At 42.0% G+C, this 15,046-nt stretch overlaps 1 protein-coding gene across 1 annotated transcript in view; it reads right to left on the bottom strand.

Moving 5' to 3' along the window:
• Positions 1 to 15,046, bottom strand: part of AKAP13 (A-kinase anchoring protein 13) — a 144,668-nt gene that overhangs the window by 115,280 nt on the left and 14,342 nt on the right. The window contains exon 3 of the mRNA XM_086620560.1: positions 8,943 to 9,239. Coding sequence (XP_086476686.1) covers positions 8,943 to 9,239 — 297 coding nt within the window. The remainder of the gene's footprint in view (positions 1 to 8,942; positions 9,240 to 15,046) is intronic.

Below are 15,046 nucleotides of genomic sequence, written 5' to 3'. Positions count from 1 at the left end.
AGACCAGCTTTTCTCAGCTTTATACAGTAGCTCTATCATTCTGAGTAGCAGCATTTATAAACCAGCGATCTCCACTGCTGCTTTTTATGTTTAATAACCGTGACCTTCTAATTTGGTAAAAGTCACTCTTGAGCCTAAGCTTTCATCTCAGAAAAATATCCCCCTACTCTAAAAGCTGCAGCCCTAGAACGATGCTCTGAAAAGCTTCAACCAGAAATGAGCTCCAGATGCACTGCTGAAACACAGTATTTGCAGATCAAAGCCTGTTACTTCTGTATGAAGGGCAAAAGCACTTAGGTTAAAAAAACTGCAAGAAATAAAAATTTGTTCTTTTAATTAACAAAGAATTTCAGTATTGAGTGGCAGCGACACCACCAACAAAAAAAAGTACCAACTGGGTCTCAATAAACCATGCCAATGAGCACACTTGGTATAATACCTTTAATATCACAGCAACGATTTATTGAGTTATTAATTTGGTTGCCAGCCAAGCCTATATAGCAGGTTTAAAAAATGCAAGTACATAACGGCTTTAGGATTTAATTAAGTATTTTTTCCTCAAGAAGTATGTCCCAAGAGAAATCACTTCTTCAAAGTGCTGTTGTTTTTCTTGCTTACTGCTTTCTTAAGGGACATCATTAAGATCTTCAGTGAAAAACAAAGCAAAAATGGGCGGTTCTCCCCTGCCTGACACACAGTTTTTCCCAACTTTTTGGATCAGTTCCTGAAGAACTAATCTATATTCAAGAACCAAAAGCTTTCTGGCACCGTCTCTCTTCCGAATGACTCCAAATTAGGTCTCTGGGCTACAAACCAATCCTTCCCCTCTAACCTCCTCCTGATTACCGTAAAGCAAAACCATGCTGTCCTGAATACACAAGTGTGTCTGAATGGAGGTTCCAGCTGATCAGAGAAAAAGGGAATAGCTGAGCTCACTCAGAGACAAATTCTCAGCCTGTGGGAGAGTAATGACGATGATTTTGGTATTAAGTGCTACGAATTGTAATGCTTTAGAAACAAACAACCCAACAAGGTAGTTAATCCATGGTTGTCACAGTTCTAGACTTAGAGAATAATGAAAAACAACGCACCATATAGGCAGACATAAAGGAAAGGCTATTGATGGGGTTGCAAAATGGAGAAAGTGTTGATACACGGAGGATTTACCCAGAGTGGAAGCAGATGCCCAAGGTTTCACCCAATGAACTGGTGCTTGCACAATATTCCTACACTATCTCTACTGACACACCGGCAGTCAGCACGACTACAGCAGCACAACTCTTCCTACCACAACGTAGGAAGCACAAAAGCACTTCTGTTAGAGCAAATGACTGTTGTTTGAATACAGAATGTGCTGCACTGGTCTGATCGTGTCCGTTTAGCACGCGATCTCCTGTTCTAGCTGCAACTTCTGAAAAATCCCACCTTTTTCCCATTCTTTGTCATCAAACTAGTGGACACAGTAGTTCCAGCATTTGGATGGAGATGTCTACAAACACAACTGAACTGAATATGGCCCTGCCCCAACGCCTCTGAGCAACGACGACGTGCACAGAAGATCTGTACAAGAAGACACGGCGTGTTGCCATCCGGAGCACATTAAACATACAAACTCACTATCCAGGCCTATTTGGAAAGATCTGCCTAAAATATAAACTGGCATGAGGCCATCCTAACAGATGGGCACAGATGATGGCAGCAGAGAGACAAGTACTGTACATATAACAACTGCAGGGGCCCCAGGCAATGGCTTTAGAAGGTTTTGGAGCATCCAAAACTTGCACGGCTACAGTTAAAAGGCGTGTGCCATCTGTGAGCTGGATTAACTACTAATATATAATGAAAAATACATCTGTTGGTGTATGGTGTTGCTCAAAACAAGACCAGAGCTGGTCCAAATCAAGCACAGGAGTGCTACTGGATGGAGAGAGGTGGAAGACAGATGGATCTCTTCAGCCTTCCTACCTTTGAAGGGATGGAGTGTGTAGCACAAAACGTTGGAAATTCAGTCAATGATTTTGAGGTCTTGTAATGGTGCAAAACCCGTGTACCAGCCATGGAAGAATAACAGAAGCTTTATCATGCAATAGCCAGAGCTCCTTCTCCTACCACATATCAAGCTTCAGCTCCTCATCTTAAAACGGCTGTCATTTGGATGTCAATAAAAAGCTTCTTGTAATTAGGAAATTGTGGAAATCCAAGACACACGATACAGGAAAGACTAGGCTGTTTTGTTCCTTTCTCGTTTCCTAGTAATAGGCAACAGTTGAAACATATGATTATTGTCCCATAATGGCAGGGCACTCTAATCCAGCTGGCAAAACTAAGACTTTACACATATTATTTTTATGCATTTTTTTTGCAGCTGTGACACATGAACGGACAGTTTATCTGGGTAACTAAGGACAAAATTTCCACAGAAGACTGTCAAATGTACTTTGGTAATGGTAAAGGATTAAGGTGCTATTAGCACAAAACAAATAAGCATTGAAGAAAAAAAAAAAACCAACAAACCAACAACAAAAAGAATATCTGTAACTATTACACTGACAGGACTCAACAAGAAACTATAAAGAGAGTGCAGCAGATTTACAGATTAAAGCTTTATGTCTGAAAAACACCACCAGGTGCGTATCTTTAACACCCACCCATGGTAAAAAATGTTAGCTCCTAATAATCAAATTTCCTTCTAACTATTTCTGAAAACTTTTTAAGTTTTTTTAGTCTTTTTGCTTTTTTCTTTAAAATAAGGTGCTTTTTTTGGTTACTTTCTCCCTTCAGACATTCTCCCTTTCTGTAAAAATCACAAATCAACGATCTCTAATCACAGTGACACTCATGTTGTGCTGTACACTGAAATCCTAACGGTTTTGTACGGAAAGTTATTCAACTTCTGCCTCAAATCCATTCAGACTCTTTCAAACCAGAGTAAAGCACTTCTACCCACCTCCTACCTGGTGAGCTCAGGGAATTTTGTTTCTCAAGTAGTACTTACTGCACGCAGATGTTTATTCTGCAGCATTTCTGGGAAGCTGTACATATTCAAGACATAACTTTGTTCCTAAAGTTAAGGAGCTGTTAAGCGTTTTACCTAACGACATGGTCTCCTGGTTAGATGTCTGTAATTGTGGCTGACTATCTCGCAGCTCATCGAAGGCTTTGCTTCTTCCTAGCTCCCAGGAGAATGGCTCCATATCATGGTCGATCACCACAACCCTCTACCATTGTTAACCAGCTCCTGGAAGCACCATCTCGGAAAGCTCACACCATTGAAATGGAAACCACAGCTGTGGGTTTCACTGCTTACTTTCAATGAGCAAAATGAAAAGACTCTGTTTCCTCAAAGGTTTTGTCAGAATATTATTTAAAAGGAATTTTCAAAGCAATCTGTTTTACTACTGATAGCTAACTCAAGGATTAAGCTAAGCTTTTCATACCTGAGCCTTGGATCCTCCCTAATTTTCTTCCTGCCTTTTTTACCCCACTGCAACACAAACAAGCCATAATCATTACTCATACCTCCAAATATTCTGTTCTGGTTTTCTAGTTAGCTTATTTTCTCTTCAGTCATTTAAAATACAAAATCACAGTCCTATATTTACATTGCATGCATCCTCAGAATACATGTTAAATTCTGAGTTCTAGACATAAAGAGTAACAATCTGTTCCATTTAAACAGTTGCCTTTAAATGCCACTGAGAACAGTAAATAACCCTGCTTTTGACAGCAGTAACAATTATGTTCTTTAGAAAGTTACAGTGCGCTTGTAATAATTAAGACGGACATGATTATACGGCACCTGAAAGCAATGCTGTGTTTGGAACACCATGGTAACAAGAGTAATCCTTAATTATGGATATTCTGAAATCGTGGATGCCATTTGAGTTACTCTTAATTATCTATCTGGATTAAGACTCAGGAATTGCCTGCTGCAGAGGGACAGCGCTGGCTGGTGTAAGAGCACGGTCCTGGGGACACAACTGTCCCAGGACAGAAGCTGTGAGGACCACAGCCGTGCAGGAGGAGGTCAGGCCACGCTTGCCGAAGAGGGTTCAGACATACTCTTGACCCACAATGCAAATCCTTTCCCTACACACACACACTCCCTGCCCCTGCCACACAAGGGCACGCTGCTGCGCCGGCTGAGCAGGACTATGGCACCACGCACGGCGCTGCTTCCTCCGTCTCCTTCGGCCTTGGCACGTGCAAGGCTTTCTTTTGCTATCCAGTTCACCTAACCCACTAGTTGAGTATTTCTGCCTGCCCCAGCAAGACAGGGTAAAGCCCAGGGACCTCTACAGTCAGAGACGTAGGTGCCCCCATGCTCAGCTCTGTTAGCATGGCATCAAGTGGGATCTGGAAGATACTTTACTCTCACAAAGCTCCGTTACCTGGGACCTCTGTAAAATATTTTACATCTGTGGGTAAACAGATACTTGACGCAAGTCTTTCTAGAGTCTTTCTCCCTAAGCTAACGATTAAAGGCTGAGACTTGTTCTCTGAGGTCTTCTACCAATAGCAAGTAGAAGGCAGAACCTCAAGTGTCCTACACAGCAGGTGGGTTCACGGAGAATGAGAAAAATAAAAGAGATGGAGAGCAGTAAGGCAACTCAGAATTACATCCTACTCAGCATTACATCCTACAAACAAACAAGACAGCAAAAACATGGCCATTGTTCCTCGAAAAAGGACCAAAACATCGCTTCATCTCTGCTTTCCAGGCAGCTCCACAGGTGCTGGCTGACTGTGCAGGAATATGTTCATCTCCACAGGAACATAATGTTGATCAAAACACTCTGAAATCTAAGAATACCTTTTCAGAGAAGCTGTCATAAGGAAAAGCTTGAGAGAATAGCTTTTATTTATATATTAAGGGGTAAAATATTCCATAAAGAAACTGTTACCTAGACTCCTTATTAAAGTCAAATCAAGATCAAATCAGAAAGGCTAAGAATTAGAAACAAGAAATTTGGGCAAGAGTGTCACCTTTCCACAGAAAAGCAAGCAGGAAAAGCTGTAAGACAAGACCACTGATAAATGGTTTAAGAGAGAAGATTCTGGTTTTTAAACTCGCTTTTCCCAGCAGGGATTCTGTCCAGCCACCGCTCTCCATCACCTGAGCATTACTGTCAGGCAGTGGTAAGACCAGGCTGGGCACCATGCTCCACACCGCTGGCTACTGAACAAAAAGCTTGTCATCAAAGCCCCAGTCCTAAAAAAATATAGTCTGGTGTTAAATTTGGCACAAAGAGTTCATTCAAAGCTTGCTGAGGTCCAAAATAAATCCACTTTTTTTTTTTTTTTTTTGGTTTTCAATGGATTTTAAGTGAAGAACTAAGGACTTGTGATCACAAACAACTTTAGTTGAGTAACATAAATTAATAAATATTTGGTTTCAGCACTGTTAACCAAATACATACAATACTATTACTGTAAGAACTAGATTAACTAATGCTGCTCAATGCATTTAATTTTCAGTCAGTTTCTTTTTAACAAATAAAACCTTTTGCTGTTCAGGAATAATGAACCAAAAAGAGCGAATGATAATACTGCAAATGAACGTAGTGGGGTTTTGAAAACACCCTGATGAAACTATGGGAAGAAATGTTCATTTTATTTTCAACTTGTTTTAAGGAAAATAATGTCTCTAAAGAGCGAAAAGAGAAATAAATGTAAAAAACAATCTAGTGTGCAAGAGATTAAGATTACCAGGATTACTGAAGCTGAACAAACTTCACTTGTCAAATGGCAGCAGTTAACTTCAGTAGGTTACACAAGTATAAGTAACAAAAAGAGCACTGGAATGTTTGCAAACCTCCAGCAGTTTGAAATAATTTTGGAGGTACTTCTAAACTGCAGCTGAAAGGACGTGCTCTTAACAATTTAGCTATCTGACCGTAACATACCTTTAATCTTGTGCAATGGCAAACTCTTTAAAGAATGAAGATCTTGGTTCAGTAAACAAAACATAAGCAAGCAGATGATTCTCACACAGCTTTGTCCACAGTAAACCTGCACTTTTCCAGACTAAAGAGTCAAACCTACTAAAGTTAGAAGGGGGGGTGAGAAGCAGGGAAGGAGGGGGATGCTGCAATAACATAAGGAATAATAATGGCTGAATGCAAACCACTGAAGATAATTTCAGTGATGCCACCACCGCTCTGCTGGTACCCAGGAGCACATGGGCAGTTACATGCCTCCTTTTCCCTGGTGCATGGACCTTAACCGTGTCCTTTCCACTGCACAAACCTACTGACACAACAGATTAGTTAAACAGCCTCAGCGCATGGAGCTCGGTGTCGCTTTTAGCAGCTTCTCTGCTCTCTGGGGTGTGCGACGGCAAGGAACTCCCTGCCCTCTGCTCAAAGACCAGTCAGGGTTGGGTGGAGGTAAAAGCAAGGAGAGCCTCCACATAGAGCCACCCCTCCTCAAAAAATCAGCAGAGTTGTGCTCGATGGTGGAGCTTCTACCCAGCTTCTGCCTGCGGAAAGGCATTACTCCCTAACTGTTTTTGCAAAAGCTGGACTCCTACTTCAGTCCTTAGAAAAAATTGACTTTTAAACATGCTTGACAGCAATGGCCATCTCTGAACAGCAGTTCCCCATCAAGCTGTGGCGTTCAGGGAACTGGCTGAGGCTCCCGGCCCGCTCCTGCGTTCAGAAGTTTTGCTAAACAGCAGCGTTTTGTTTCCAACCCACAAGAGCCCATAGAGACATGCCAGCTTAGAGGCAGCGCTAAAAATCTTTCAAGAAGGGATCTGACATTTTCTTTTGTTCTCATTTCTATAGTATTTTCTCCTTCGAGATGGTTATTTGAAGTATCTGGTGCTGACATTTAGCAAAATGTGAAATATGAATTGCAATAGCTGTTCCTAGGTAGTGACGCAGCGCAGGACCGGGTGTCCCACTGGAGGGACACCGTCCAGAACACATGTAATTGTTCAGATGCTCCCACAGCTTCCATCTTTGCTGTGCTTTTCTCTCTCCCGCACACAAATTAACCCACAAACTCCAGTATAGTGGTGCTACACTCTACCACAGGGCTTTTTCTATCATAAATCAGAGACATCTCTTCCACCTTGCTCCAGCAAGACAGTTTCATGACCAAAAGGATGCTTATGCATGCAAATCCTTCCCATTACAATCACAAAAATTCCCCCAACTTCCCTATGTATAATTAGCTTACTGCAAAAAATTACCAGATAAATCTGTCTCTAGCAAAAAAGCTGATCAGAAGATGAAAAGACAGACTGAGACATCAATAAACTGCCCTTTTTCAGTTACTTATGACAGGACTCACTGCAAAGGAACATATTTTATAGCACAGATACTCTTGGGTGGAAGCTGCGTTTAGTGTCGTTATATTTATTCACTCACACTGTCCAGTAAAACCTCACCACAAGCTGCCAAAAAGCTCAGCACCACAGAGCTCCCCCTTCTCACTGTGGATGCAACGGATGCCCTACAGGTCCATTGGCATTCAGAGCCCCACGCCATCACGACTTCGAAGCACACAAGCACATGCTGAGTAAATCAATGTAAATCTTCTGGCCTAATTTCCCCAAGAACTATAGAAGTCAAAAAGAGAAAACGGATCTCAGTCTTCCTGAAAAATCAGCAACAATCCAAGAGCTTCAATCAAAGTTTTTGTTCACTTAAGATCACTTTGACTGTGCTTGTATCACTTCGACCAGAAACGTCTGCGTTATCACAACTTTTTTAAATGCAGAAAGAAATATCACTGTCTTCCACACAGAGGAAAAAAACACCAAGAGTTTACGTCCTTGTAAACAGCATCTGAATTTCTATCCAAAAACCATTAAATATGATTAAATCTTTTAACGTCTGCTAACACTGCTTGAATTGCCTGTTTGTGTATTCACGTTTACAAAAGCAGTCAGTTAGTCGGTGAAATATAAAGCAGGAAAATCTCCTGCAGAAAACCCTGTTGCAACGAGCAGAACTGAGCCTGCTGCGCCGAGCAAGCCACATCCCATTCCTATTCTGTGTTTATGCCATTGCATCCTATAAAAGATAACAGATGCCTCACAGCCACATTCCTTAGGTGAAACTATTTGCCAAAACACCCTGATAATTTATAGCAAGGATTTGTACACACTGGAACTCAGTCTCTCAACACACTTTCTTAAACTCCCCTGTGACAAAAAAATGCAGAACTCCAAGGACATGGACGTGCCACAGCACCCCAAACGCCTCGGCACTTCTGCTTCAGCAGCTGCCAGAGACTTTGGGCTAGCTTTGGGCTTTATTTATAAGCTCTCAGTAGCCCTTGCTGCTGTGCTTAAGGGTCAGGCTTTCTCACCTTTATTTTCTTCTATTTGCAAAATTGTCCAGGCTTATTTTGGTGAATGTCTGTGTTTGCCCAGCCTGTGTGCAACCAGGGATGTGATACCAATCCTCAAGGGCAGAGTTCCAACTTTCCCAAGAAAAATCGGTTTTATTTTACGCATTACAGTCGCTTTGCACCTGTGCTATAAAAGCAACATTTACCAAAACCACCAAATTTGTGGTGCAAGGATAGCATTTCCAGGAGCGCCAGACTTTCTACACACAGATTTCTTTCAGTAAATTTCAGAAGCATGATGCTCCTACACATACCACTGCACACACACACAAAAAAACCTTCTGGGAATTTGTTAAAATATTAACCCTTTGCAACAGCTTGTACTATTTCATAAGAGAAGACACAGAGAAAACATCAGTGCCTTATGTATTTTATTTAAGGCGGCTGAAGCGCAAAGCATAGGATGCAGATGTAGTAGGGGCACGCTGGTGCACATCATGTCCCACCTCCAAGTACGGAGGTCAATACACCTTTCAAAAGGTGCGTGTCAAGGGTTCCCAAAGCAGGGAACCCTTTCTCCCAGGCTTTTTACCTCTCTCCCAACCTACGAGTCTCACACATGCCCTAGAGATCCTCACCGGTCAGGGACTGGTCCGCTCCCAGCACGTTCCATTCCGCTGGCAGTTTCAGGTGTCGAAACGCCAAAGCCACTTTCTCATCCAAAAAGTCCACGTCAGCAGCGGGTGGTCTCGACCGGTCCAAGAATCGGGTGAAATTCAGTGCCTGCTGGTTGCCGGCGCAGGTGGCCAGAAACTGGGCGGCGTCGTAGGCTTCATCCTGGACAAACTGGAAACTCTCTTCTGCCACAACCAGAACAGGATGACCTTCTCTAGAAGCACAAAGTGCCACCTTCACTGTCTCACAGCAGTCATGGCCTGCAAAATAAAACCAAGGGAAACGGTCAAAAAGAACAATTGCACACCCTGAAGAAACACAACTGAGCAACTCCTTTGAGACACACAGTCTTCACGTTAAATCAGGTAAGTGCAAGTTATTGAGGGTCACAACTCTACTATCCTGGGAATTCACATGTATCAGCAGAGATAAGTATTTCCTTACAGACTTTAAAAGGAAAAGATGCATAACTCTTCTCTGTCACAAAATAAACCAAGAAATACAGCCCACCCTTATCTGACCAGGCTATTTCTGATCAGCGACAAGTAAACTCAAGAGCATTAAGTAACTTTAGTGGAGATGTTGCTAATGTATCAAAAGCCAGATTATACGGTCAAACTTTTCTTTTCCAGCTCCACAGGACTCCAGTAACTCACCAGAAACTAGAATCCAAGTGCTGCAAAACTACGCACTCCAAATGCTGTCACAACACTTGGCTTGTACTGAAAACACCACAATTTCACCTAAAACAAAGACCTAAATGGCTACAAGAGCACAACCTGCCCAGGCATGCCCTGTGTGTGCCCTCACATCCCACGCTCACTGCTGCACCTGCCCTTTGCACTTGAGTTCACACCACAAACCTAAAACTAAGCTGCTTCTGCTAAATAATAACATGGAAATGGCCACTTTCCGTATTTGCAAAACAAAAAAGGTTGGAAGTTCGGTAACTTTTAAGTTTATTTATTTATTTAGGGCAGGGGAAGCAAGAGAAAGGATGCCCTGGTATAGCAGCAATTTCATTGACTCAGAAACTAAAAAAAAAAAAAAACAACAAAAAAAAAACAAAATCAACAACATCCACACCACCTTTTTTACTACTTTAAAAGGAAAAACATACCATGTGTCCAACGTGATCAGCACTTGCAATTGTCAGACATGCCCCTTCAATAATAAGGTTTGTGTTTCAAGTTCACCGTGCGGCAGAGTTCCTTGTTCCAGTCTCGGACTGACGTCATGGCTGTTTTTGCCAGAACAGCATGGACCCTGCACTAATTACTGGAAAAGCTTCTTTTTGCCCATGACCTCAGCATACTACTACATTCATGAAGCTCTGCTTAATTGAATACAAAATGACGATTTATTTTTAAAGGCTTGAAAATTCAATTTAAGCCCCTATTTGTGGTCAGTGGGAAAGTTCCCTTCTTGTGTCAGGGCGCTTTGCTGTTGATTTCCCTGACAAAAGGAAAAATATGTCCCTAATCTTCATGGTCTTTCAGCCAACCTGCCAAATCTGTTCTGAGGCTTTTGGCACTATACAGGTTTTGTCTGCTGAAAGAGGCGATCCTGAAGTTAATTGAAAGGTCAAAACTGCTATTAGGACACTGCAGGTAGCACCAAAATTGTCAGAGATGAGGCTGCGCGGCTTCCTAAGGAGAGAAAATGCAGCTGGAAAGGTATCAAAGACAAGTGAAGAAGGGGAGGACGAAAACACACATGGATGTCCCTGCAACAGCTCAATAAACCCAGAAGGCTCAGAAGCTAAAAGGTGAGAAAATTTCTTTCCATCCAGCACCAGGCATCTATTAGCAAGAGGATGATGCGAAAGCCGAAGGAATAGACATGCTAGTACTGATGTCATGAAAAAGAACGACAAAGACCTGCTTCTACTGTTCTTGGAAATATTGCATGTGCATGCTAACGTATCACCAGTCAATAGGACAGGCAGGGATCTCAGCAGCTCTGATGAAACCCACTCACAAACTCCACTCGTCCTCACAGTAGGAACCTCAAATTTCCAAGGCAGAAGCTGGGAGATGGCACAACTTTGGGGGAACTTGCCCTTAATGTGGTTCAGAACTGTGCATCCCTCCCCTTACATCATCTTGCTTTGCTCATCTTCCTAAGGACATAAGGAATAAGGAGCAGGTAAGACTTATTAATTTTGTTTATAACCTGCACAAAAGCAGTGAATTATATGCAGGCTGTTAAGAAGGTCGTATTATCCTACAAGAGCTGACCCAAGTGTCATGAACTTGGCTCTCCCTCATGTAAAGCAGTGGAAGCTTGCTAGAGTGTGGAGTTAAAGAAATCTAATAAGACTCCTTAATAGCATGAGAAAAGCCAAACCTTTGATTTTCTTTTTTTAAGAAAAAAAAACTATTTTCTGTCTATTCCCATAAGAATCCCATCTGCAAAATAACCTAGAATAGGCTATGCTGCTAGAAAGCCAGTGGACTTTCAGGGTTGAAGCGGAAGGCAAACACGACCTATGAGCAGCTACAGAGGAACGCTTTGAGACAGTTGTTTCCTTGTCATGAAGCCAAACAACTGTTCTGTGGGACAGCAAAAGCTTCTCCATCATGGTAACATCTAGAGAAACCTCAGTCAAGACACATGGTTTCCTTAAACCAGTACATCATGGATGTACACAAAGTTCCCTTGGATGAAGCATGTGTGAAACATCAGCCCCAAAATTAAGCGAAGCTACAGCATTGTTCAATGCAACGCATGGAGAGGTGACAAAAAGGCCATGTCCTGATCTGCAGCCAATGATGGTTCTCTTTAAACTCCCACAGATATCTAACACAGCCTTGAAAGGGAGGTGACAGAGCTGATGATCCATTTTCATCTTACAGGATCAAACAAGCATCCTGCTAAACCCTGGGGAATGTTCTTCGAAAGGGCAACCGCTCGCAACGCTTTGATGTTCTCCTTCCCTACATCTGAGATGTCGTCAGACTCGGGGGGTAAGAGCCTGCAACAGGTTCTGATTTTTGGCAAACAGTTCAAACGAAAGAAGAGTCAGTAAGTAACAAGCATGGCCAATGCTACAAAGATTGCTCAAGAGGTCTCTGCCCCCCTGCTTTGAAATCGCTACAGGAACGATGTAAGCAAACATGTCCCCAGTACATGAACCTTCTGAAGGAACCGTCAGTGGGGCAACACTTCTCTCCACATCAAAGACAGTTGCTTCCTTCCCTTAGACTAATGCCTGAACTTTTTTAAAACCCAGAGCGTTAGCACAAGTGAGCTAAGCTTTCTGGCACTCTCAGGAGATAAGTGGTTATCATCTGTAAAACAAGCCCAAATCTGTTTTTACAAGGTTAAGTAACTTGCCCAAGATCACAAACAGCTCTGGGCACTGCCAGAACTGAAGCTATTGCTCTTGATCAGCTCTTTTCTGCTCCAGCTGGTAGACAACAAGGCTTTCTCCTACCATGGGTTAAGCACCAACTCATGCAAGCATCAGGGCATCTGACTATCAATTGCTGTTAACTCCCTCATACACCTTCGCCAGAAGTGGGGGAAAAAAAAAAAAAGTTTAACTCATCAAAAAGGCAAAAGAACATCCTGGGTGTGTCAGGAAGAGCAATAAGCCTACTTATAGCCTATTTTTAAAGATTTGCATTTTGGTAGGCTGAAAATACATGTAACTGAATAAATCATGCACATGAGCAGACCCACAGAAGGGAAGGGAAATCTCCATGCTCTATAACGCCATCAGGTTCGTGATGACACCAAGCACCCCTCATTGTTGCCTTCAGTATTCTCCAGAAATCAGGCTGTTTGGCTAAAAAAGCAATCAAAAGCATACGATGAAATACTGAACATTGACATGCTGGTATCATTCACCAGTATCCCGGTTCGAGTTTTAACTCTCCTGACAAACACGACAGTGTTTCTACCTTGCTGACATCTCAGACTGCATAGAGTAACTCCATGTGTATAGCTAGGCTTTCTTTTTCATACGTTTTTTTTGCCACAGTACGAAATTAGGTCAATTATATGCTGGCTTAACTGTGATAGAAGTTAAATAATCCACCCTTTAACTCCTCCTGCATTGCATTTTACCCCATTTCTCCTCCTGCTCCTCAGTTACTTTAAATTTAGTTTGGAAACAATTCACTACTTGGAGCTGTTTCAAGAAGTGCCAATATATTGCAGGAAAACATACAGAAATTAAAAAACTATTTCGGTCTACGCAGACATGGGTGCAGTGACTGCTTCTGTCGTGATAAAGCAAATTCCTCATCTTCACATAAAACCACACTTTAAAAGTTATTTCAAATGAGACAACTCTTCAGCTATGTAATTCCTTACTGGGTCACTTACTGAAACTTGCTTTGGGCAATACATAAGAGCAAAAACATGAAGAACTCGGGGTTCTGGTCTCTCTGCACTTATCCTTGGAGAGATGAGATGCATCGGTATGATAGCACTGCCGCCTCTACATAATAACGATGCAAAACAACCAGCAGGAGAAAAGGTGGAGATTTCTGAGCTGTAAGTCAGCAGCAGACAAGTTATGCAGGGCCTTAGACCTGGCCATCTAATTGGTACCTGCATCTGTGATCTGGGGTGCAGCTAAAAGGGCAGCAGCAAAACTCTTCAGACTTTTTCTCATTAAACAAGGCACACATGGAGACAAAACACCCCTAAACAGAGCTTTGCTAAAACATGATTTCATTTCCTACTCCTCTAAAAGTGGAAATCCTGTCCAAACCTCCTATTTTCAGAATTCACATTTGAGCTACTGAACAATGAGCCCCCAGCCTGGGCGGCTATTTAAAGCCCTGCTGGAAGCACATGTTTGGGTTTGCCTGGTAGGTGACTAAGGACTCCAGAGCTAATTGCATCCTCTGAGTTACCATGGTGGGGCTGGGTTGAAAGAAGATTTATAAAGAGATTTAAGCAGGACAGGAAAGCCAGACAACAAACATGGTGAATCTCATGGAGTATCTCGGGTTTGCATCCAAGAGACGTTGCCATCTGGTGGCTCGTGGACAGGGAAATCAAGGGATCTCCTGTGGCTATCTGAAAAGTGGATCTTTTCTGCTTCAGAAATCCCAGATTCTGGTTCTGAAAAACAGAGTCTATATTTGACGTGTGATTTACATAGTTATTGTATTCACTCTTGCAACAGGAAACCTTATGAAATACATAGGCACAGTACCAGTAACAGACAGGAGCCTTTGTTTTTTGTATTAAACCCTCAGCTATTAATACGCAGAGAGTAGAAAGATTTTTTTAAGGCCCTTTATACTGCAGATGTCCTAAAAATCTATAGAAGTGTAAGACCCCACACATTACATCACAAATAATTTCAATACAGATTCAATCACTTTTTCCTGTGACTGATGTCATCTAGAACTGGCATCATTTCCTTTTAATTACACTGCCTAGAGCAATTAAGTACACCAAAGAGGACGGACTGCAAAAAGTCATCTTGGCTATGCTATTTTATTCTATTTTAGGGGGTTTTTTGTTTCATAATTAAGAGTATTTTCAAATCCACAACTAGTCTTGCCAAGTGGTCATTTGTTATGCAACTTGTTTATCCTTTTGGTCTACCATGACAAAGATTGTAATTCATGAAACACAGCTTTTTCTATGAAAAGTTGTTTCCTAGGGGAAAACACAGTCTGTGGTAGAAAAGAATAAAGCATGAACATATGTAATGGATTTCACAGTAAAACAAAAGTTTGAAATGAAGATATTTCCAAGCAAAATGAAATTAATTTTAGTCTATCCCTTTAACTAGTAGAAAGAAAGTAGAGGGGGAAAAAAATAATCTGAGAACTACAGGAATTAAGAACAAGTAAAAGACCAAACCTGCTTCTCCACCTTAGCTTAAGCACGGAGAGAAAGCTCCCAGTGAGTCAAGGCACTCGGAGTAAATGGGAATGTTTCAGCCCTATGGAAACTGCTGGCAACCAGCCACTAGCAGACACTGAGTCTCTCAGGTCCTTTTCCTGCCTCTAGTTCTGCTCCTCCTCCTCTCTGAAACCCATACAAGAATCCTGCACCTTTTCAGATCAACCAACAAGAACAAATTGATGTAGGT

The sequence above is a fragment of the Tauraco erythrolophus genome, chromosome 14 (assembly GCF_009769465.1).
Source record: "Tauraco erythrolophus isolate bTauEry1 chromosome 14, bTauEry1.pri, whole genome shotgun sequence".
NCBI classification, from domain to species: domain Eukaryota; kingdom Metazoa; phylum Chordata; class Aves; order Musophagiformes; family Musophagidae; genus Tauraco; species Tauraco erythrolophus.
This window is presented reverse-complemented; position numbering and strand designations above follow the sequence as displayed.